Source organism: Cupressus sempervirens, chromosome 4, assembly GCF_028749045.1.
Source record: "Cupressus sempervirens isolate cs-2001-9-10 chromosome 4, ASM2874904v1, whole genome shotgun sequence".
NCBI lineage: Eukaryota > Viridiplantae > Streptophyta > Pinopsida > Cupressales > Cupressaceae > Cupressus > Cupressus sempervirens.
The window spans coordinates 167,711,608-167,735,900 of NC_143121.1; the positions used below are offsets into that span (position 1 = coordinate 167,711,608).

The window sequence follows — 24,293 nt, forward strand, 5'->3', positions numbered from 1 at the left end:
CTACTGGGGCCAGAATTCATCTAACTCAGCATTGGATGTTGGGGTTTCTGCTGGTGTTAGGAGTTGAGGTAGCTGCCGCTGAATATTGGAGCCATGTGGATACATTCTCGACATTTCTTACTGATTGGCGGTTCCTACAATTACATGCAGCAATCAGGTTCTTTTAGGCATTGTAATTTGAATAAAAGTTTGCTCAAAGAAATTTGACTTTCTTGAAAATAATAATCCAATATAAATCTGGAGTTGTCTTTTAATGATCATAGTGTTCTCCTTTGTGTTAATATATATTCTGAAATATAATTTTAGAAAAATAAAACAAAGGAAAAGAGGAATTTGTTCATTAAGACTTGCAGAGGAAAACTAGGGTTTTTACATTTATATAGCTAAGAAAACAAACATCAATCGAAGAAGATTTTACAAATGAACTATTATAAGGTGAATCAGCACCAAAGATGACTTCAGAAGAAATGATTGGGCAAAGATATGATGTTGTCAGGGTTGACTGAAAATGAATCACGTCTACAGCGATGGTCAACAAACCCATGTCATTAGTTAAGAGACAAATAAGGGTTAGAGATATAATGTGAATCAAAAGTCACTCAAACACTGAGAATATGTTATAGGTCAGTGATAAAGTTGAAAGCCGGGTCAGCAAAGTCTTCAAAGTATCAAATATAGGAGAAGAACACAAATTTGGATATAAGTGTGTATTAGTGATAACAGATTTCCACAATCCATGATATTCTATTCATGCTTATGAGTAAGATTGTGTGTGATTTTTAGCATCAATGATTTAGATTATACTCAATGATCCATCATCAAGATGAGAGAGCTAAGAGTGTGAAGATGCAGACCCAAGCTTAAAAAAAGAAGAAACTGAGAGAGGGCAAAGAGAAGAAGCACACAAATCAAGGGAAAACTAAATAAAAAGATTAAAAACTAAAGAGGAAGAACAAGGAAAGAAAGACTAGATCCATCATCAATGATCCTTATTCTTCCTCTTCAAATTTTAATCTTTTTATTTAATTTTCCCTCGATTTGTGTGCTTCTTCTCTTTGCCCCCTTCCTTTTCTTCTTTTTATCAAGCCTGAGTTTGCATCCTATTATTTCACATTCTTAGCTCTCTCATCCTAATGATGGATCATTAAGTATATGATCCAAAATGTTGATGCTAAAAATCACACACAATCTTACCAAGAAGCATAAATAGTATAAGTGTGTATGTCAATTAAGAGTTTGAGAGCAAATGGCATCGACAGAAGACATACGAAATTCAAATGTCTCATCAATTATCATATGGGGAGCAATCAATTATTTAAATATCATTTGGGAACACAGACTTCAATACGTTCAAGTCTATGCAGAAGAATGTCTAATTAAGCAGGACAATAATAATGATGTATATGGATGGTGAGATCTTTGAAAGCAGCGATAGTTCAAAGAGAAACTAATTGAAGTTCTTATGGAAGCAATAATCATACGCACATCAATGTTGAACGTCTCCAGTCAAAATCTAAGACATGCTAGCAATAAATGTTAAGCAACGCACATTTGGCAACCACCATGGAGGAGTCTACGGCAAGAAAAAATCAGTCATATGACAAAGTAAATTGAGTTCCATCCCTAAAACATAGTACACATCGAGGAAAATGAGATTCCTCCCAGCAAACTGAATCTAAATGTTATCTTTGCCAACAATAGTATGCCCCTCCCCTCTACCAAAAATAACTGAATCTAAGAAAGGCTAGTAGCCAATAAACCAGTCTCTACGGTGGGTGAAATGACGAGAGGAACCAAAATCAGTGTACCAAGCAGACAACTTCACATGATTTGCACGTCATTTAGCCATGAAAGCGTAAAAAACAGATTTTGTCTGCTCAGTGTGTTCTTCATTGTTCGCTTTGCACTACAAACCAAATTGCTTAGCTTGGGCAGCTAAACATTTCCAATATTCAACCTTCATGTGACCATACTTATGGTAGTAGTTGCATTGAATGTTCTTTTCCTTGCAGTCTTTTGATGCTAGAGCAGAGGACTTCTACTGAGAAGATTGATGTGAATGAGACTTATCCCTATCCTTCTGAAAGGATTTAGTAGCAAAGGGCTTGCTCTGTGGAGGTGGAGCTAGAACTGCTACCTACTTTTGTTTTCACCAATCTTCCAAAAGCAAAAGTGTGCAGAGATCTATGAACTTCTGATCAATACCAGTAGAAGTGATGTTTATTGTCTCGATAAACTGCTCGTAGGACTTGGGTAAACTTTTGAGGGCTATGACCACAATGTTCTCTTCCTCCATTGCAATAACCCTGTTCGGTTATGCTTCTAGCAATACCACCTATTCAAACATTTGACATTTCAACAAGCATTTGGCAAACAACCCAATTGCTACTGAATAAATGGTATTTAAAATTCCAAAACACGGTATCGAGAAATGCAACAATTGTTCACAAATTCAATTAACCTTAGCCTTATACATTGCTCAAATAAATATCAAGTACTAGTATATAAATCTGTCATGTGAATTTGCACATTTAAATCTAAAACAACAAATGGCTCACAACAAATTATGAATTTATTCATTTACTTACTATGCTTCACACAATTCCCACTTCCAGTCACATAAAGATTTTATCACCAGCGAAACCACAAATGTCCAGCCTTGAGAAATCCAAATTAGAAATTGCCAGAAATCAGAGATATAAATTACCAAACTCTCCAAGATAGAATTGCCTCTCAGCCATAGTCAATACAGTAAGAGACGACACTGAATTATTCCAACCAACAATCACTCCTCAGCCACAAGAAATATAGTACAAAAAGCCACCATGAGAATCTCAGATATCACAAGAAACCAATCTCCACTATACTTCAACAATGGAGCAAAAACTTCAAATCAAACCCTTATACCTCTGCTAGGGATTTGAAAATCACAACCTCATATAAAGCCACAAAGGCAACAAAAGAAAATATATATTCAAGTGTGCTTTCCTCAACAAATGGGCTTGTATTTATAACCTCCAGATTCTCTTTTGTTGCCAAAATGTAACTTCACTCAAGAAGCTTCACCACACAACATTAATTAGAAACTTCCATTATATTCTCTTACTTGACTTGGCTTAACTAGTTAATAAATGACACTTTCCAATGATAACTCAACTCTAAACTTAAGTGAAATTACAAAATTAAATTATAACTTTATAATAAGTCATTTAATAATTAATAATTTAGCCACTAAAAATATAATAACTACCAAAATAATCATCATTTAAATATGTCATCTGAAATAGGAGTCATACCTATTATTTCTCCAAGTGATCAAATGCACTTTCCAAAAATAGAAAGGATCCATATCGATCAACACCAACTTACCACAAATAGTAAGTACACAAAACTAAGCCCGAACAAAGTCCGATCTAAGTCAAACGAAGACCATCCTGTAGCTTACTGAGATGCAGAGAAGATAAGACCCTCCCAAGCCAAGCCACTGCCACAGAAGACCCCCTATCCATAATAATTAGCCTACAAGGTTCACAATAATAAGCTAATCCCTGAAACTCCAATGCTGGGAAAAATGGAGACATTACATTCATCTTGCAACCAATGGTAAGAAACTAATTACGGATATCCTGAATCTTATTCTAGGTATGTAAATAAGCTTCCGCGATGAGCTTGTCATCTACCGCGACCATCTTTGCTCCCGCGTGGCTCCATGGCTCCTTTTTTGATGCCCTTCGTGACTTTCGTCCTCCGTCCTGCCTGTCTTTCGTTTCTTTCTTTTCTCGCATGGGAGCTTGAACTCTTCTATTTCTTCCTCATAGGCTTAGCCATCCTCACACGATTTCAAACTAGTCTACCTTTATGGTTGTTGGTTTTTGCTTCTTGAGACAGAGCTCGACGTTGTTGGGTTCTCATTGACTCAAATCTATTGTGTGCGTGCTCACTGCTACGAGCAGAGAATAAGGGCATCTACATCTCGGGTATGCTGGTGTAATCTCTGCTACGATCAAGGTATAAGGATTTGCTTAGCTTCTTCTTCACGTGGTCAGATTCCCATGTCGGATTTGTGTTAATCTTTGAGCGCTTCCAATCTGTGATCAAGCATCATATTTTTGGGATCATTTGTGTTCATGTGACTAGTGTCTTCAGCGTTCGAATTCTACACTTCTATGCTCAAACCTTTTTGCAGATATGTTTCCATACATTGCATTCCCTACCTCTCCATCTGACTCTGAATCTGCTCTACCTGTCTTGTGTGAGAATTCCACTCATTCTACCATCCTCTGCAACTGATGACAACTACAACTGGTGATGTGTCACAATCACAACCTCTAACCTACTAGAGGCTTTGTGATCGGGTCTCTAAGCTGGAATCCAATAATCAAGTGCTTAGAGAACAAATTCTATCTTTGAACAAGAGCATTAGTGAACTCAAACATACTATAGGATCAAATACCTTCCAGATTATGCATTTCTCTGATACCTTCACTTCTGAAACAGTACATTTATAATCAAAACTGGAATCCATTAAAGAACAGTTTGAAGGACTAGATACAATCAAAATATAGAAAATAGAAATGGTAGCAAAACACTCCTCTCTCATTTCAAAAACTGAACAGAAAGTTAAATCTTGGACTTCTATCTGCAACACCTTAGTTGTTGCTGCACCTTTATTGAATCTGGATAAAATTGTTTAGGGGAAGATTGAGGATGAACATGTGAGACGTGTTTGTGAGCTCAACCTACGAATCTGCGGTTTCCCTCCCACTTCCGATCCTCTCTCTATTGGACGCTCTTTCCTTACCGATCAGCTCGGTCTCTCTGACATTGCATTGGACAAATGCTAGATTGGTCACAGTGACATCCTTTTCATTCGGTTTCTCAACTTTTCGGATAGGCTTCGTGCTCTCAGAGCAAAGAGGAAGTTATTCTCTCTCTTATAAGATTTTCCTAGACAAAGATCTCACGAAGGCTCAGGTTGCAGAGCTGAAATATGCTCGTGGTATTGTTGCGGAGGCTAGACAAGCTAAGAAATGGGCAGTTATTAGGAATCTCAAGGTAGTTGGTCAAGATTCTCACCCCAGTGTTTGGGAAGCGAGACAGGCTAAGACCAAATGACAGTCTCGCCAACAGTCGAACAAGAGGGAGACCCCCACTTGCTCTCTTCTTGTTAACTATTAGAATGTTAATGGTTCTTTATGGTCATTACCCAATCTTTTACATGATGTAGTGGGGTCCGCTAATATACTTGCCATCACTGAGACCCACGAGAGTCCTGTGCCTCCTCTTCTAGGGTTTAGAAGATATCAGTGGTTATCTATTTGTAGAGAGGAGGTATGTGCTTCTAGTGGGGTCCGTGGGTCTGGCGGTGTTGCAAGTTTGATCAGAGATTCTATTTTTAGTTGTACTTCTATTGTCCACTCAGATACATTTGCCAAGTTCATGTGGGTCCGTATTGATCGTGTCACTGACAGAGAGATTTCTTTATTGTCGTCTATATTTCCCACCAACTTCATCCCATTATGCTATCCATAGTACCGAGGATGGACATCCTTTTGTTGATTTTAGTGAGAGTATCTCTCAATTGGCTGCTTTAGGTGACATCATCATTCTCGGTGATTTCAATGTGAGGACCAGAGAACTCCAGACTCCGATCTATGACCAAGGCTCTAATTCCATCTATTCTACTGAGATTGATCTGACTACTATGGGACTTTAGCATATTTTTGAGGATGTTCTTGGATCGGTTTCCTGTTATGGTCGCCATCTTTTGTAGCCTTGTGAGTCCTCTGGGCTTGTGATCTTGAACGGTGTTTCCTGCTTTCCCGGTTCTGAGCTCTTTACTTGCTGACCTCATTGTCAAGGTGCTAATGTTGTTGACTATGCCCTCACCCCTCCCTCCTTCATCTCCCTCATCCACAACTTCACCATCTTGCGCCTTCCTCTTGCTGACCATGTGTTGTGAAGTTTTCATAGCCCCAAAAAAATTTGGGAACCCCCATTTTTCGGGCAAGCCTTGGCAATTTTCATGGGTTTTTGGAATTTTTTCGGTTGCCCTAGCAAATTTTTTTTGGAGTGGTTCAAAAGTTTTCAATTTGAAAATCTTACACCTTGGATGCCTTCGGGCCAAGAGAGATGTGGTTAGATTTATTGTCACCCGATTTTAGCTTGATTTTCCAAAGCTTGTATTTTTATCCTTAGGCCGAACAAATTTCAAAGACAACATTTTCTCGATAATTTGGACTATACTTGGCAAGATAAATTTACAAAATTTTGGATTTAGACGGTTTTTATTTTGAAAATTGGATGTAATTATATAATCTTTCGCATTTTCAAAATAAATTTTTAAAATTTTATTGTTTCGTAAAATTTTAATTTGTGGTGAAAAATTAATTTTGTGATAGTGAAATCAAATTGGAAGATCGATTTTAGATTCTAGAGAAATGATTTTATTTTTGTTAAAAAATTAAAATTGCATAGCAAAATCGATTTACATTAAGTTGCAAAAATTGGCATTAAATGGATTAAATTTTGCTTTGAAGATTTTAAAATCTTTAAAAGAGATTAGTAATTTAAAATTGAAAAAATCAATTTTGGCTTGCCAAATCCGATTTTTAATGATATATTAATTACTAAATCGTCATTAAATGAAAAAGTTTAGCATCTCCAAGGCTTTATTAATTTTATTTTTGCAATTTTGGTCTAACCGACAATTTAATAATGCAAATTTCATCATGGCAAACTTAGTTTTTAGCTTATCATTTAATTGGGACCAAATTGTGCACTAATTAATGTTTTTTTTTTTTTCCCTCTCCTAGGTGCAAATCGGCCAGCTAGGGAAGGCAAGTGAATTGGGTATAAGAAGGATCTTCTTCCCCTTGTCTCCTCATTCTTCCATCTTCTTCTTCCATGCTTGGAGTACCTCTTCCTTCTTGGACAATTTTTGGCAAAGGGCAGATTTGCATATGGAAGCAGCTCTTCTTCCTTGGCGTTTTTTTTATAGGGCGTTCTTGGCAATTTTTATAAGGCAGATCTAATTTTCCTTGCCCTAGATGATTCCTGATTGATCTCTAATTTCCATAGAGAGTTGTGATTTTTGTGGAACTAAATTTTGTGGAGTTGTGATTTTTGTGGAGCCGAACTTTATGGAGCCGAAATTTGTGGAAGTCTGATTTTTTTGAGGAGCTGCGATTTTGCATCAGATCTGGACAGTATTATTTGGCAAAAGGAAGCAAATGGTAAAGTCTAATTTTTTGGCACATGCATGGGCAGTTTCAAGTGGGCAGAATTCTAATTTTTCCAGCTAGGGCATCAATATTTGCAAGGGGCTTGAAATTCTTAGGTCTAATCTAAAATTCAAAAGAAGACCCAACCATTAGTAAAGGTAAGTTCAATTTATTTAGAGTTGAAAGTGGTCCTTAAGCAGATTTTGCTCTTTTGTTCTTGTCTAGTTTTGCTTCTCTTGGTTCTTCTTGCATTCATCATCCACCACTTCATCATCGCATCCTAAGTTGAAGATTGGAGATTGATAAGTGTAGAATCCATGATGAACATTTGAAGAGGCAGAAATAAGCTAGACCACCGTAGGAATGAAATTGGGAGATATAAGTGTAGTCCATCCAAAGGCAACGGCGAAACAGAAATAAGAGTAGAATCCATTGATAGAAAGAAGGTTGGAGATCGATAAGGGTAGTCCATATCACTTAGAATGAAGGGGCAAGAATAAGTGTTTAGGATGGTAGATGTTAGTGCAAGCAAGAACCCTAAGAGAACAAATACTAAGAAAGACAGAGGATATGATGCCTAAAACAACTTTCTTCTCGAAAATGAGGTGAATAACCAATACGAATGTCGGTACAGTAAATATGATACAGGTAAAGGACAAACTAAAGGAAGCACAATTCCCCATAGCAAAGATCTACAAAAGCAGAATTGGCTACACAAAGAAAAGAAAGAAGTCACCGGATCATCGAGGCTCATAGTGGCAAACTTCAAATCAGAATATGGCAATCTCATGGTGCTTCTCAGCCGGATCATGGACCTAGCTCAAGGTATGCAATCTGAAAACTAGATGTACATCTTTATTGATGAAATTGCAAATGGAAGGGGCAAATTTGATTGGGCTAGAATTATAAGTGAAAATCTAGAATTACAACTTAGGGTAGTGCAAAACTAGAAGCAATTCCACATGGGGTCTTGGCCCTTCTATTTGATTGCAAGCTGGAAAAGGTTGAAGTGCGAGCCTTTGGTGAAGAATGAAATTGGGTGAAGGGCGAATTTGATTGAAGATTAAGATTCAAGAAGCCCCGCAATTTCAAGAAAGAGCGGATTAGTAGAAGAGATTTAAAAATATTTGAGGCTAGGCAAGGCTTGGCTATTCGTGCAAGCTAGCTTGGTTGGATTCGAATGGGAAGGTTGGAAGGCCAGGAAGGTTAAGGAAGGCAAGGATAATGGGGGAGATTAAATTCGATTTCAAGATAGTGGCCAAGAGCAAGGCTCTCAAGTTGCAAAGAAGTTCATATGCAGGGAAGCCATCAAGGCCAAGGTAAGATTACCCCAAGTGCATGAAGACCTCATCCTTTCAGGATCAGGACATCAAGTACAAGCAAGTTCGAGTGGTGATGAGAAAGTTTCTAAGGACAAGCTCAAGCATCCAAGGCTTCACCTTATCTCAAGGATTGAATAGATTCATAAGATAAGGTTGATGAGGGGGAACTTTCATCTGCATGCAATCAAATCATGCCAAGTGTCCTATGTTCTCATTGGTTAACAAATTATTGTAATTTTCTCATTGACCCACAAAGTTGGTGCCCTCATGTAATTGGTTAAATAATGGTAACCCTAATTAGGGTTTGTAAGATATAATCTTGGCCCTTGATTTTGCCTCTTGATCTCGGCCATTCATTGTAATTTGGAGCCTCTATATAAGGCCATTTTGCTCTCATTTGTGAGGGAGTTATGTTGGAGAATTGTTGCCAAAATACTATCAAAATTGTTCTCTATTTATTATTGTGGCTTGCATGGTGCATATACTTGATCATTTTGGTGTATTGCATGGTTCTTCTCATCTCTCAAATTAAAGTAGGATTTTATTTCATGTTGTTGGAGTAGAAGTAGATGGCTAACTGTATGGTGATGTTAGTGAATGTTTGATAGAGACCTATATACTAGGCCACTAGCATCCTAGTGGCTTGTTAGAAAGCCTTGTGTGGTAATCTAATCCAATCGCTCCTAAGTTCTACTTGCATATCATCTTTCCGCTTGTACTTCAAGTTGGGTTGGAAGATAAGTATCATTGTGAAAATCCTAAGACTATCCCTTAGAATCATCGCACCAATGGAGGTAGCGCCGCTGGCAAGCTTTCATTTGGTTAGATCCCTGTCCATTTCCTAATTTCTCCATCCATAGGAGTAGTAGTAGAGCAATAAGCATTTAGGGGTAGGAGTAGTTGAAAGTGAAAGTGATCAAGGAGAAAAGAACAAGTCAAGCAAGCGAAGTACCACCAAGTTATCTTCAAATGAATAACGTAAGCCCGCCTACGTGATTACTAGCAAATCAAATCGATATACTGAGTTAGTATCCATAGGTGTAAGGAACATTGGAGTTTTTCTCAGGTCTTCATTAGTATTAACTTTTCAAGAGAGGAATTGAGTGTTTGATATCCCATATCAAATATTCAATTGCTAATATGTTATGTAGTGGTACAAAAACTGACATCAACACCATGCTCTCCTCAATATTTGTATTCATTTTTCTCCACATTCTTCACCTTGTCTTCAGTCGTCTCATCTTTTCTCTTCCACTACCCATTCCCCCACTCGCTTCTACTTCCTAGACGGTAAGAATGAGACTTTTTCCTTTCATCTTTCAAGACTCCTTAATCTGGAGAGTTTTGTTGATTCTTGTGAGGCCTCCTCCATGTTTGATTGCTTGCATCAACCATTTGGAATTCCACCATCCTTTCCATACCTCACCATCCTTCAGTTTCCCTCTATTGCAAGCATTGTAACACTTGCCCTAAGAACCAATGGTTCGATGTTGACTACAAAGCTTTTCATTGCTCAATGTGTGTCACTTTCGAGGCTCACTCCCCCAACTTTGCTCACCTTCAGTTGTCTTACCTTTGTTTTCTTCGTTGTAAGAAACGTTCCTTTACTGCTTTCTAGTGTAAATCCCTTTGTTCCATGTTGATCCACAATCCCCATCTTTGCTGGCGCACCCTTTTACCCGATGTACTCCCCCATTTTCCATTCTTGACTTTCGCTCCCTAACCTCTCACACCGTGGCTCTTTATGACATTCTTGGGCAGCCTTTTATTCATCCCACCCCCACTCCTTTCTCTCACTTGTTCACCCCCTCTCACATTTATGAGGCCATCAGATCTATGAGATGTAGCAGAACGGTGGATGAGGAAGGGTTCCAGGCCGAACTCTTTAAGTTCGGTACCTCCATTTTGGGTCCCTATCTCTCTATACTCTTTAATAAGGTGTTTTGTAGTGGGTTTCCAGTTTCTTGGTTCAGGTATCTGATTTACCCAATCCATAAGACTGGTTTTGTTTCTGACCCTAGGAATCATAGGACTATTATAATCGGACACACATTTGCCAAACTGTATGCCACAGCCCTCACTGCTATGTTATGTAGAGAGCTTGATAGGAAAGGTTGTAGAGCTAGAGTTCAGGCTGGTTTCTGAGCTGATTATCAGACCATGGATCATGTCTTCACAGGCTATTATTGAGGAGGCTAGACACAGATCAGAGAAAGTTTACTGTTGCTTTGTTGATTTTTAGAAGGCTTTCGATTTTGTTCCCAGGATGGCTTTATTTCAGAGGCTTCGGGAGATTGGAATTTCTAAGATGTTACTAACTGCTATCATGAGATTATATGAAACTGTGGTGGGTAGATTCAAGACTCCTGATGGTTTCTCAGTTCTGATCCATAGCACCATTGGAGTTAAACAAGAATGTCCTCTCCCCCCACTTTGTTTGGTTTCTATATTGATAAGCATGAGGGTTTCCTTTTGAAAGCTTCGCTCCCTGGTGACGGTTGCTACTTAGACTAGGTCTTGCTCTCCATTCTTCTTTTCACAAATGATGTGTTTCTTCTTGCTTCTTCTCCAGAGAGTTTACAGAGGCTTTTGGATGGTTTGGCTTCTTTTTGTGTTCAGAGACAGCTTGTAGTTAACCTCGGTAAGACTTGTGTTATGGTCTTTAATTGCTTAAAGACTTCTCATCTTCACTTCTTTTTTCAAGGACAAGAGATTGAGATCACTTCTTATATGTGTCTTAGAGTAAAGTTTTACAGGCACCGCTTCAGTATGAAACAAGCGATACAATCCAGAGCTAGTAAGGGTGTGGATTCTCTTGCTATGCTTGAGAAATAGTGTTTCAAACACCATTTCCAGGACATCTCGTCCAAGTTATCCCTCTTGGACTCCCTTGTTCGGCCAATTGTTCGTTATGGTTTCCTGGTTTGGGGGCCTTCTCTCCTTGATTTTGACTAGGCCTCAATCGAGCAGGTTCAGACTCTGCTTCTACGGCGCATCATTAGATGTCACAAGGTCACTCCTCATAGTCTTTTTTTGCTGAGTTTGGTGCTCATCCTTTCAGTCTTGTAGCCATATTTGATCTTATCTGATTCCTTCATTGCCTATGTGGTTTTGCAGATTTGGTTGGTGAATGTGATCGATACTCCTATCTGGCTTATTGCTCTTTTGTTGCTACTATGAGTTCTAATACTAGCTCTCAAGCTCATTGCTGGTATGCTCAAGCATCTTCTTTGTTGAACTCAATTGGGATTGATATTGATCATCTTCCTCCTTACCAGTCCTCATTGAATGTTCTTGCTCATCTCCTCCCCTCTCGGCAAGAGTTGAATGAGCATGTCAAACTTGATATTTACAAACAATATATTACCACTACCTAGGATAACCCTCATGGTGGTTTACGTCCGAGGATGGCCTTCTATGCGGAGCATTTTCTAGAGATTAGTGTGTATCTCTTTGGGATCATTCAGAGTTGGTTTTCACCTTCTTCATGCTCACACCGATCATCACATTGACAGAGGTGAACGTATTTATAAGTTTTGTAATCTTGATGAGATCGAGACAGAGACTTACTTTACCTTCCAAAGTCCTATCTTTTATGAGATCAAAGGAAGATTTTATTGTTTGTTCCAAGACTATTGTTCTCTCTCAGCCTTCTTCCATTATTGTGACCAACGATGTCTTGCTCTTTATCTTCAAGAGGCCACTTTGCTCCGTGCTAGTACTTTGTAGTCACTACTTCCTCACTGACATACCTCTGATCAGCTTATTACTACCTTTTTCACACCCTCACCTCCTTTACAGGGTGCGAAAAGGTAGTCTAGCTTTACCAGTTCTACTGGCCATTCTAGATCGGTTAGACCCTACAACGGTTATTTACGTCAGAAACACTCTTCCATGAGTTCACAGCGACCATCCAAGGCTCCTATCTACTCACAGTCTTATCCTTCTATGACTGATATCTTTTTGCCAAAGAAGGACTCCTAGTCTTTGCCTTGGCCTCTCTTTTCTTCTCTCTTGTTTCTTGTTGTTTCACTTTTCTCTATCACCATTTGGTGCTCATGTCGTTGTCAACTTCCTAGTTGTAACTCTCAATCCCATAGACCTTTTGTGGTCTTTTGTTGAACATTAATAATCTTATCTTATATTCAGATGTTCCTCGAGCGATTTTTGCTCATCCATGATAATAGAAAACTAAAAATTCTTGAGAAAGAAGGCCCTTCTTTTGTCTGAAGTCTCATGTAGTTTCTTGAGATGCTCCCATATCTCGGCAGCTATCTTGCCGAATGGAATCTAAGGAAGTTCGTCATCAACTACAGATAATTTGAGAAGCATCACCGCATCCCAATTAATCTGATCCCATGTATCCTGATTTGTACCAGCTACAATCAGACATTGTGTAGCACCTAGAACAATTTGATCAGCATTCTGCTATTCAAAGATTGTTAGCATCTGCTGATTCCATGCGCCATAATTCTAACCATTGAATTTTGAATTTCCCTGAAGCAAAATATTTGTCAGAGATGCCATGGCACATTTTTCAATGAAAAATGTGAAAATCTATGAAGGCTAGTACTTTAAGAAAAAATATCAAAAGACTCAAAAATGAAGAGGTACCCAGAAGAGAGCTCAAAAAACCCAAATGATTATGATGTTGAATTCTGGATCCGTTGGCTCAAAAATTGAAGCACGAAAATCAAGGCACCTTGAAAAAACAAACGCCAACCCAAGTGAGCACTCGAAAATCCCACCAAGAATTTCTAAAATATTTTTGGATCCAGCAAAAAAATTAGGGTTTCAAACAAAAATAGCCCTAGCTGCAAAAAACCTCCAAATTAATGGTTGATTTGCAAATGAATCGTAGTTATTGGGTTGGATTAGAGGTGTAAGCCAACAACAGAAGGTTTAGAAACATTAGACGCCACCAACAATGGCGATTTGAGGCTACAAAAAGGAAGAAATGGCATGGGTACGAAAATGAAGATCTGGGAGCTCCAAAATGCGAGCCATACAAGCTCCAAAAAAATAATGATTTTAGCAAGAAAAATGTCACGAGAGTTGCAGAAGAGTAGGGTCGCGCGATTTGTAGAGGCAATGGCACCCAGAAATGTCACCTAACAGTCCCGACCAGAGAAAAACAACCAAAAAAATGGCACAATTTTTCCAAAAGTGAGCAGCAAAAATTTGCAGGAATACAAACGGCAGTTGCAGAATCATCATTGTGAGTAGCGAAAAAACCTTATCTCTAGCTAATAGTTAACTAACAGCTAACTAAATGTTAGAAACATTCTAATATTTACAATAAATTACAAATAGGTAACCATTAAATAATAATAGACAATAATAGAAACTATCTAATATCGTAATAGATTCATTAATGGAATTTTCGAAGTGTTGACAATTTTCAAAAAACTGAAATAGAACCAAAAGGCTGGAAAATCCTCCCCCAAAAGTAGATATTTGATGGCTTAAAAATTGGGACTAATCACAAAATCAAGCTATAAAGACTTCAAGCAAGAAGAAGAATCTACAAATAACTAGTCATCCATCACAGTGGACAAACAAGGTTTGAGATCGAGAACAAGGTGGAAATGCAAAAGTCGATAGCAACAAGAGGATAATCAAAGAACCAAGGATACAAGGGGAAGTTATTATCAACTTGAATTTCCTTTAGAAATCCAAGGGCCTCATCGCTTGAAGATCATGGCCAAGAAAATCAAGATTTCAAGAACAAACAAGTGCAATGAGAAGATATCCAAAAGTAGAAGAAATTCACAGAGATGAAACAACTTGGGCCACCACAATTGAAGGTTTGATAATGTTGAGTATCAAGAGATATTCTTCTCATCAAGGAACTGATCAAGCATGTGAGATAAGGATGTTGAGGTGGTGCCCACACATTTTCAATCAATCAAAAGGCTCCAATTGCACATGGCCAAACACATTCAATCAAATCATACCAAGTGTACATGTGGAGTCCACATCATGTCTCTACCTAATCTATTTTCTCATTGGCTCTCAAAAGCATTGTAATTTTCCCATTGGCCCAAAAGTTGGTGCTTATTTTAATTCATCAACCATTTAATGAGTGTAGCTATTGGTTGGACTATTTTGTTAGATAAATCTTGACCCTTGATCTTGAATCAATCCTGGCCATTCATTGTAATTGAACAAGTATAAAAGGCTAAGGCCTTCTCACTTCTAAATCATTAGATTAGTTTTAGAGTTAGAGGGGAGACTTGTAGAAATGTTTGTCAAAACGATATCAAAGTAATTGCTAAGTCATTGTTGGTCTTCATGGTGGATAACTTGTGCTTCTTTGGAGTATTGCATGGTTTCTACATTTCCTCACATACAAATAGGGATTTTATTTCGTGAAGGTTAGAAGTAGGGTTTAGTTGAATGGAAGATATTTTGGATGCATCAATCTTGTTGAACTCGCATAGACCAAACCTCTAGCTTCTTGTTGATTGTAAGTTGGCCTTGTGTGGTTGAATGGTATATTTATAAGCTTTACTTCAACTATTTCTCGCACATTGATATAAATTGATAGATGGTGTCAATGGATTAGTAATAGTCTAAACATCCAAATTTACCCTTAGGAGATCGCATTAGCTTGATTGAAGTTGATGGCTAAACTAAGTCTAGTAGAGTAAAAAAGGGATTCATCATCTCTTGCATTGTAGGAGTAAATTAGATCTTCCTATATCCTTTCATTTTGCAGTTTGTTTGGTTGGAAAATGTTGAAGTAGTTGATATGCAATGAATTTGTAATGTAAGTCTGTTTGTGATACCCATCATATCACATCATTACAAGTGACTGGAAGTCCAAAACTAGAAGGGACCTTGGGGTTGTCTCATTTGATCACACAATCCATATGCATTGTTTAGCATATGAGTATCCTTAGTCAAGAGAGGTGACGATTTGGTGTTTCATTCAAAATACGAAGTATTTAATTTTGCATGTTGTAGAGGCATAAAACTCACATCAACAAAACCCAAATTGATCCCAAAATAAGAGCAAGGGCAGTATAGTATCAGAAATACCAAATAACAATAATTTAAAGAGACAATCAAGGATGAGGCTGAAAAAAAAGATAACAATTAACCAATAGAGAAGAACAAATGAACAGCACAAAACCACAATGGATTAGTCACCATAAGATAAAAACTTATTTCATATGTACTGCACTAGCTTAGCTGAGAAAATTTACAAAGGACAAGGAGGTGCTCTGAAAGAATATGGTCACACACACACACACACACACACAAAGTGTAATGGTTTTGGAATAAAAGAATGTGTAACTGCTCTAACGTTGCAGCCCAATCAGAATTGTCTCTTCCACTTCCCTGCGTTTTCGTCTTCCACTGGGTACGAAGAAATGAATATGTAAAACCAGTTTTGTAGCTGCTGAATATTGTTATATTGTGTATTTTCTGACTAAGAAATTTTTCCCCTACTTAAAGAGTGGATGTAGTCCAGGCATTCTGGATGAACCATTATAAATCCTCATGTTTAATTCTTTGCATTTTAGTTGTCTGATATAGTTTAGATTTCATTTTTGTTTTCTATATTTTTCTTTGTAGCTCAACAATTGATATCAGAGTTGGTCAAGCTCAAATTGATTTTTTGAAAATTGGTGGAGATTTTTCGGCACCATGGATAAGGCAGATAAATGGAAAATCGAAAAAAAAAATTGGGCAAAATTTTGGGTTATGGAAAGTGTCAATATGAATAGAGTCATCGCTTATCAAGCATTTGCAACCTGCATTGCTTGGTAAAGAAAACGGAAAAGGTTCTATGTGGGACAAGGACTGGGATAAACTTGATTTGAAAGCAAGGGTAACAAAGTTTCTAGCACTATCAAGCAATGTGTTACTTAATGTTTCAGGAGAGAAGACAATGAGAGAGCTGGTTGAGAAATTATCTTTGTTATACGAGAAACCTTCAGCATCAAACAACTTTTTTATAATGAAGAAGTTATACAATCTGAAAAATGAAAGAAAGGGGAGTGATGTCTAATCATCTAAATGAGTTCAATACTTTAGTTACTTGGCTGATTTCAGTTGGTATACCTTTAGATGATGAGATAAAAGCAATTTTAGTATTATGTTCACTTCCGAACAGTTGTTAAGGAGTAGTAACATCTGTGAGTACTTCAGTAGTAGCCAAGAATAAGTTGAAATTTGATGAAGTTGCAGCTACACTTCTCCACAAAGACATGCAAAGCAAGAACCAAGAATCTTCCTCTAGTGATGCTCTCACAACTATGAGCATAAGCAATTGAGGTAGAAGTCAAGAACGAAGCAAAACACAACAACAATGGAAGAGTACAATCATCTCATCATTAAAAATCAAGGGGCAGAAATGGCACTTGCTGGTTTTGTGGTAAACCAGGCCACACAAAGAAGCAATGTTGGAATTATAAAAAGGCCCAAATAAAGTAATTAATGATGGTGTACATACTGCAGCGGTTAAAGACCGAGTTTTGGTTCTTGCAGCTGGTGACACAAATGCAAGCTCATGGGTTCTCGATTCAAGTGCACCTTTTCATGCTACTCCATGTCGGAGTGCTTTCACAAATTACCATGAAGGTATGTTTGGTGAAATTTTTCTTGGGGATAACAAAGAATGTGACATTGTCGGTAAAGGGGATATTTTATTGTTGCTGAAAAATGGTAATAAATGGCTTTTGAAAGATGTTAGGCATGTCCCACACTTAAACATAATCTAATATTTGTGAGTCAAGTTTACACACAAGGCTGTAATGTTAATTTTGATCTTGATTCTTGGAAAGTATCAAAAGGGTAGTTGGTTTTGGCTAAAGGAAAGAAATTAGGAAGTTTATATATTTTACAGAACAATTTTGAAGTGGGCATAGCCATGGTAGTTGTGGATAATAATACTGAACTTTGGCATAAGAGCATTGATCACATGAGTAAAAAGGGTCTTGAAGTAATGCTTCAAAGACATGAGCTCCCAGATCTTAAATCAATCAATTTGGAGTCATGCAAACATTGCCTTTGTGGCAAACAAAATCGAACCAGCTTCGTAAGGTCAGGTCATGAGAAGAAATCTTCACCATTAGAGCTTTGTGCATTCCGAAGTTTTTGCTCCTACAAAGGTAACTTCAATTGGTGGTGCTGATTACTTTGTCACATTTCTTGATGATTGCACTCATAAAGTATGGATTTACATGTTGAATAACAAATCAGAAGTATTTTCAAAATTTAAAAGTTTTTAGGTTATGGCTGAAAATCAGATTGGGAAAGAAATTAAATGTTTATTAACTGATAATGGTGGCAACTTTTGGTCTTTGGAGTTTGATAACCTTTGTGTAGATCATGGTATTTAAAGGATTAAAACAATCCCTTGTACACCTGAAGAAAATGGTGCAGCTGAGAGATTGAATCAGACTATTTAAAAGAGAGCTCGGTGAATGCTCTCCAATGCTGGTTTAGGGAAGGAATCTTGGGCAGAGGCGTGCAATACTGTTATTTATTTAAATAATCGAGCCCCTTCATCTCGCCTTGATTTTAATATTCTGGAAGAGAGGTGGACTGGTAAAAGAATTTCATTTAAACATTTGTGTGGTTTTTCTTGTGATGCATATGACCATATTACTAAAGAACTGAGAACAAAATTGGATTTTAAATCCTAAAGGTGTGTATTTCTAGGGTATGTTGAGGATCAATTTGGTTTTCGCTTGTGGGCTCCGATTGCTAATAAAGTGATCTGCAGTCAAGATGTTGTATTTAACCAAAAGCCCTTTCCAGGTTTGCAAAAACTAAACACTACTTTTCATGATTATTTTAAATTCGACTTATTTGATAATGGTTCTAATCCCATTATTCATAGCAATGTAACATGCACTAAAAATATTAGTTTTGTTTCATCCATTGTATTGCCTACCTTCAATAATCCTCTACAACCTCCTATGTTCACAAATACCCCCACATCTATGTAGATTCATGCTTTACCCCAAGCCAAAGCAGACTGTCATGTGTCATCCTCTCTGTTTGACAAACCCTCATGCCTTGCGCTCACTCCTACGCTAACTTGCCAATGCTACTTCACATTGTCCATTTTCTGGCCTTGATGCCACAAAACTCTCCAGTGTCCATGCTGGTGCCACTTCTACGTCAGGCGATGATTTACCTATAGAGCACAATGCACTATTTTACCTGCAACTTGCATCTTCTGCGCCCAACACTTATGTGGTCAACATGGAGCAGACGTCCCCTACTTTGTCTAATCAATCGTTGGGAGAAGCGACCCATGCCTCCTCTCAATGCACGCACACCCAAACACTTACTACTACCATTCAATCTAGCACATACTCATTATGATGCGCTACCCTCAGTTCCTCTAGCCTATAATCCACCTCCCTTGCCACAAAAGCTCATTCTACCACATGAGCCTGATACACAGGAAATCAATGGGCAAGGACAAAAAGAAATGCTTGGTTGTCATGTTGAGGGGGTCCAACACCGAAATGTTGATAATCCACAGAGATTTACTGGAAGTGAGACAAAAGATCAGCTATGGAGATCTACTGGAGAAAGAAAATGTAAGAAAATATGATGATTATGAGTTACCTTTTCCTTCTGTTCTAATCAAGCAAAGCCTCCAACTTTTAAAGAGGCCTGCAATCAAATTAATTTAATACATTGGATGAATGCCATGAAGGATGAATTGGAGCCCCTTCGATGCCAATTAGACATAGGATCTAGTACCACTTCCACCCAATCGAAAAGCTCTGAAAAAATAATCAGGTCTACCCGATAAAAGAGGAAGACGGAGGATGGAAAAGATACAATGCCAGATTAATGGTGAAAGCCTTTGCTCAACAAAAGGGTGTTGATTTTAAAGATATTTTCTCTCCATTTGTAAAAATGCAAACAATTCGTTTGTTTTTTGGCATAGAAGCATCTTGGGATCTTGAGCTTGAGCAACTTGTTGTAAAAACAGCGTTTCTACATGGTGATATTCAAGAGGAATTATACATAGAGCAGCCTGAAGGTTTCATGAAACAGGGGCAGGAGCATCTATATTGTAGATTAAAGAGTTGTATGGGCTGAAGCAAGTTCCGGGACAATGGTATTCAAAATTTGGTAATTTTATGACAACAAAATTTTACTCATTGCAAATTAGACCCCTATGTTTATTACAAGATGCTTCCAAATGGTGAGTTTTCCATTCTCTTACTTTATGTTAATGATATGTTGACTGCTGGGAATAGTGTGCGAGTTGTCCATGAGTTGAAATGCATTTAGCTCTTTGTTTTTCCATGAAAGATTTAGGGCCAGCAAAAAGAATTCTTGGGATGGATATAATCAAAAATAGGCAAATATGAGAAATCAAATATCTCATGAAAAATATAGTTTAAAAGTATCGGAGAAGTTTATTGCATCAAATGCCAAACCGGTTGCTACTCCCTTCGCTGATCACTTCCACTTGTCTTCTAAAATGTGTCCTGACTAATTCCACTCCAAAAGAAGCAAATGAGATGGATGGTGTTTTGTTTTCTTCAGCTGTTAGCAATTTGATGTATGCAATGGTTAGCACACATCTAGACATTACTCATTTAGTGGGAGTTGTGGGTAATTTTATGAATAATCTAGGAAAAACTCATTGGCAAGCAATTCAATGGATTCTTCTGTATTTGAGAGGCACTTCCTCTCATGCTTTATGTTTTACTAGTAAGGCTCCTAATATTAGTGGCCATATTGATTATGATATGGCTAGAGATTCAAACAAAAGGAGATCTCCTACAAGCTATGTGTTTACTTTTGTCAAGGCAGCAATTAACTAGACATCTCATAAGAAACAACTTGAGGCTCTTTCCTCTACCGAGGTTGAATACATTGCTCTCATTGAGGAGGCTAAAGGGCAATCACTTTGGAGCTTACAAATCTGGAACCTACTCTGCAAGACCTCTCTGGAGAAGTTTGTTGCAATGTCACTAGACTACGTCAACCGTGCCATAAGACACCCTTCCAAGTCTACCTAGTCCTTTTTCTTCTTGCCGAGAGATTTTTGGGTTTTGTTCCTTTTGTCATTTCATTCTGAGATCCACAGTTGGATATTCAAAAAAATGTTCAAACTGTGACTTTTGGAGCTTATATACATCTTCATGTACGCATTCTAGGGCGAGGCTTTCATATTATATTTCCTTTTGTATCTTTACCCTAGATCTATATCTTAATTGGGCTAATTGTATACACATAGCATCTAGATTTACATTATTTAAGCAATTAATTCAGTTTCACATTCACATTATCCTATTAAGGTCGAAAGAGTACATTTCCTTGTATTGCATTCCCCTTTATAATTTGAATTTAGTATTGGCACCCTTCTTTTGGGTTCTAGCTAATCTAATTTGGATTATAAGAGAGATCATATTTGGAAATTCTCCTCTTTCCCTCTCATACATATTTGAATGGCTTAGTGGCCTGAATAAGTGGAGACCTGCAACCCTATTAAACTGCCTCGCTTTTACCCCTCAACACTATGAATTATCTAGGCAAGACATTTTTCCCCTGTTTGAAGAGTAGATGTAATCCAAGCATTCTGGATTAACCACTATATATCCTGGTGTTAGATTCTTTGCATTTTAATTGTCTGATATAATTTAGATTTTGTTTCCATTTTTTGTATTTTTCTTTGGAGCTCAACACAAAGTGTCCCAGACCTATGTGTACAAAGGCACATCAGCTTCTTAAGTCTATGATACAGGTAGTTAGTAAGGCACAGGTGTACAGGTATGTATGAAAATAATTATAATGATAGTTGTATTTACAAGAAAGGAAAGCATTGCAAAAGTGAATTCAGTAAGTACTCCATATTTGATGATGTTTATAAGCTTTGTCCAACATAACCTAGAATCAACCATAGAACCTAATATTCTCGACTCTCTATGTTAATTAGATGACAAACAAAATCTTTGGCTTTCCACATGCAAAGACAGACATGAAATGCCAAACATCCATATATTCTCAAGTCCATAGACTTCAATATACACATACTTACACAAAGCCTTTGATTCCTTGGAAAGGTTAAAGTAAACCAATGATGCGAAATATTCAATATCAAAACAATCTTAAATTTCAAGGGTCGTTGACCATACTTACTTGAACAAAGTCTATGTTTCCAACTGCAGGGGCAAAGTAATTAAAAGGTGCAAAATGTCCAAAGTTTATATATCCCTGTATTATCCACCACAAAATCTTCTTGTCAGCACTTTTAAGCTTCAACCACCTAATGTCAACTGCACATACTTAGATACTGAATTTGTAAGATGCCTTGTACTGATACATTTTTGTCCAAGCAGCTCTATGTAAAAGAACATAGTCCAAACAAGATGTATCTATGAAGAACAACAAAAAATTAAGAAATTTAAATTAATACACTCTTGGCTACTAAAATGCATAATGACATGATTCATTAAGAAAATGACATTAAAGATTTGCATATTTGACATCTAAAGAAACTGATCGTCTAAAATTCCTTCTCCCAGAACCTTTAAACGTAATGAAAATTCATATCAGTGATAGAAAACAAAGTGTGAGAAACACCAAATAGTGTTTTAGGTCTAAAACAAATCTGAAACATCTATTCTTACTTCGCCTGATCGCATCTGTACATCATTACAGAATCTGATCTCCAAATCTGGCAGACCACCTCTCTGTTCCTATAACAAGTATCAAGATAAACCTTTTATTGCAATGTTTTTGATTGCTAATATAGAAGGAAAAATATTGCACAAACTGTCAAATAAATCAGGTACACTTTTAGTCAGTAGCAGTTCTCTACTTAAGTTCTATATAAGATAATAAGCTGTCTATCTTAACCATTATCAATCTCATCTAATCCAATAAATAAATTTAACCTGCACTGTCAGAGCATCAATCTGCCTTCTACACATAATTAACATGTTTGAATTCTTTAAGGGAGAAAAAATGTTAACAAGTTTGGAGCTTCAAAAAGGTTTGATTCAGACCATATTTATTTAAATATAGAAAATAAAATTACACGTCTACACATTGATTAGTAAATATCAAAAACTTGCAAGTCTATGATACAAAATAGATTTTTAATACATATATAGATTGTTCCAAAATATAAATTATTTAATTCCTTATTTAAGCAATATGCTATTTAATTCACAATTAATTCTTATATTCCCTATACAAGTATAAACATTAATCAATAATAGTAATCAATGTTGTTCGCAAATAATGAAGATAATAATCAATATTACTAATAGACGATCAAATAACATTTTAGTAAAAAATGCTATTAGTAATCAATGTTAGTAATAACTAATTATATTATCTATGAATATATAAATAAGTAATTTCTTTAATGGTAAACTTCTGAACCTTAACGAAAAATGTGAATACCGCTGCAGAAAATGTGAGATATATTGCGTATGGTACAAAGGACAAAGATGAATGCCCTAAGAATCTCAGGCAGGCAAAACAAGTCTAACATTTTGGAAGCGCAAAATATGGACAAGCTATTTATAATATGAGGAAGAATGCAATCACAAATCTGCCCTGCAAAAGCAGATTCGATGGCCTGGCTAGGGCATCTATCAACAAATCTAATAATTATGTTGATACCTCAACGAAGTATCTTACTCTGCATAGAAGAAAAACTCTGATCCCATCACAAAAAATGGAGGCTTTGGATACGGAGGGTTGGATCAAAATCAAGCAAAACAATAAAATCTGTCGAAGCAGCCAACAACTAAGGTCAGATTTTTAGAAGTACAAACTTTGCAAATCTCCATTTCAAAGGGAAGTACAGCAACAATCCAAGATGTGGGATGTATGAGTAAATCCTCCACACAAAGGCTAGAATGGAAAAACCAAAGAGAGAATCTCAAAGAAGAAGACAAGCACCCAAAGAAGGAGGAACCAGCAATGATGTTCAACAATAATTATATAAAAGGAAACAATGTGTATACTAAAGGAAGGCTACACTCCCAACCGATGCACAATATAGAGTGAAAGGGGAATGTATATCAGAAACTGCAGTGTGAAACTAAACAAAGCAAAGAACAGGTACTAATCATAAGCAATTATTATTCAGAAGGCCAATTGTTTGAATGCAAATCCCTAGGAATATATGCAGTATGGAACAATCCAAGACCTACAAAATTGTCTTTGGCAGAATGGTTAAGATCAGGCTGCAAGGACTGAGTAAGTACAATTTCTCTTTCTGATTTTGTAGCTTATGTTCATTGTAATAATAAACAAATCAGAGATGATCTTTTACATGAATTCAGTGCTTTCATAATGGGTAAAGTGTAACTTTCTGCAAATGGTTTCCTAATTCTGATATAATGCACGTTAGTAAAATAAAGAAACCAACTTGGATATCAATAAAAAAACCTCCCAGTAGAACTAATTCACATTCAGATATTTAAAAGAACAGGCAATTTCATAGGTGAGTTTTTAGGTCTGGAGTCTAGCTTTATGTACTCCAATGAAGTTAAAATCTTAGTTAACACGAAGACTGACATCTAGAATTTAGCCCATATTAAAATTATCACGAACTGATCAACCTACAAAATAAATCTTAATCTTTACCAAGATCATATCCAAGAAATTAATGTGTTTGACCCAGATTCAAGACAACGATTATAACATTTATATGAATGCTAATAGAACATCAGATCTAAAGATATTTTTCACTAGCAACACAATGCAATTAGAATCAAAAGAAATATACAATAAAACA

The 24,293-nt window shown here is 36.9% G+C and overlaps 1 protein-coding gene across 3 annotated transcripts in view; it reads right to left on the reverse strand.

Annotated features, from left to right (window-relative positions):
* Window positions 1-24,293, reverse strand: part of LOC149560512 (G-protein coupled receptor) — a 209,227-nt gene that overhangs the window by 109,462 nt on the left and 75,472 nt on the right. For all 3 annotated transcript variants that reach the window (XM_089824706.1, XM_089824707.1, XM_089824709.1), the window contains 2 exons: window positions 22,168-22,236; window positions 21,677-21,751 (listed from right to left, as the gene is read on the reverse strand). In XM_089824706.1, coding sequence (XP_089680832.1) covers window positions 21,677-21,751; window positions 22,168-22,236 — 144 coding nt within the window. The remainder of the gene's footprint in view (window positions 1-21,676; window positions 21,752-22,167; window positions 22,237-24,293) is intronic.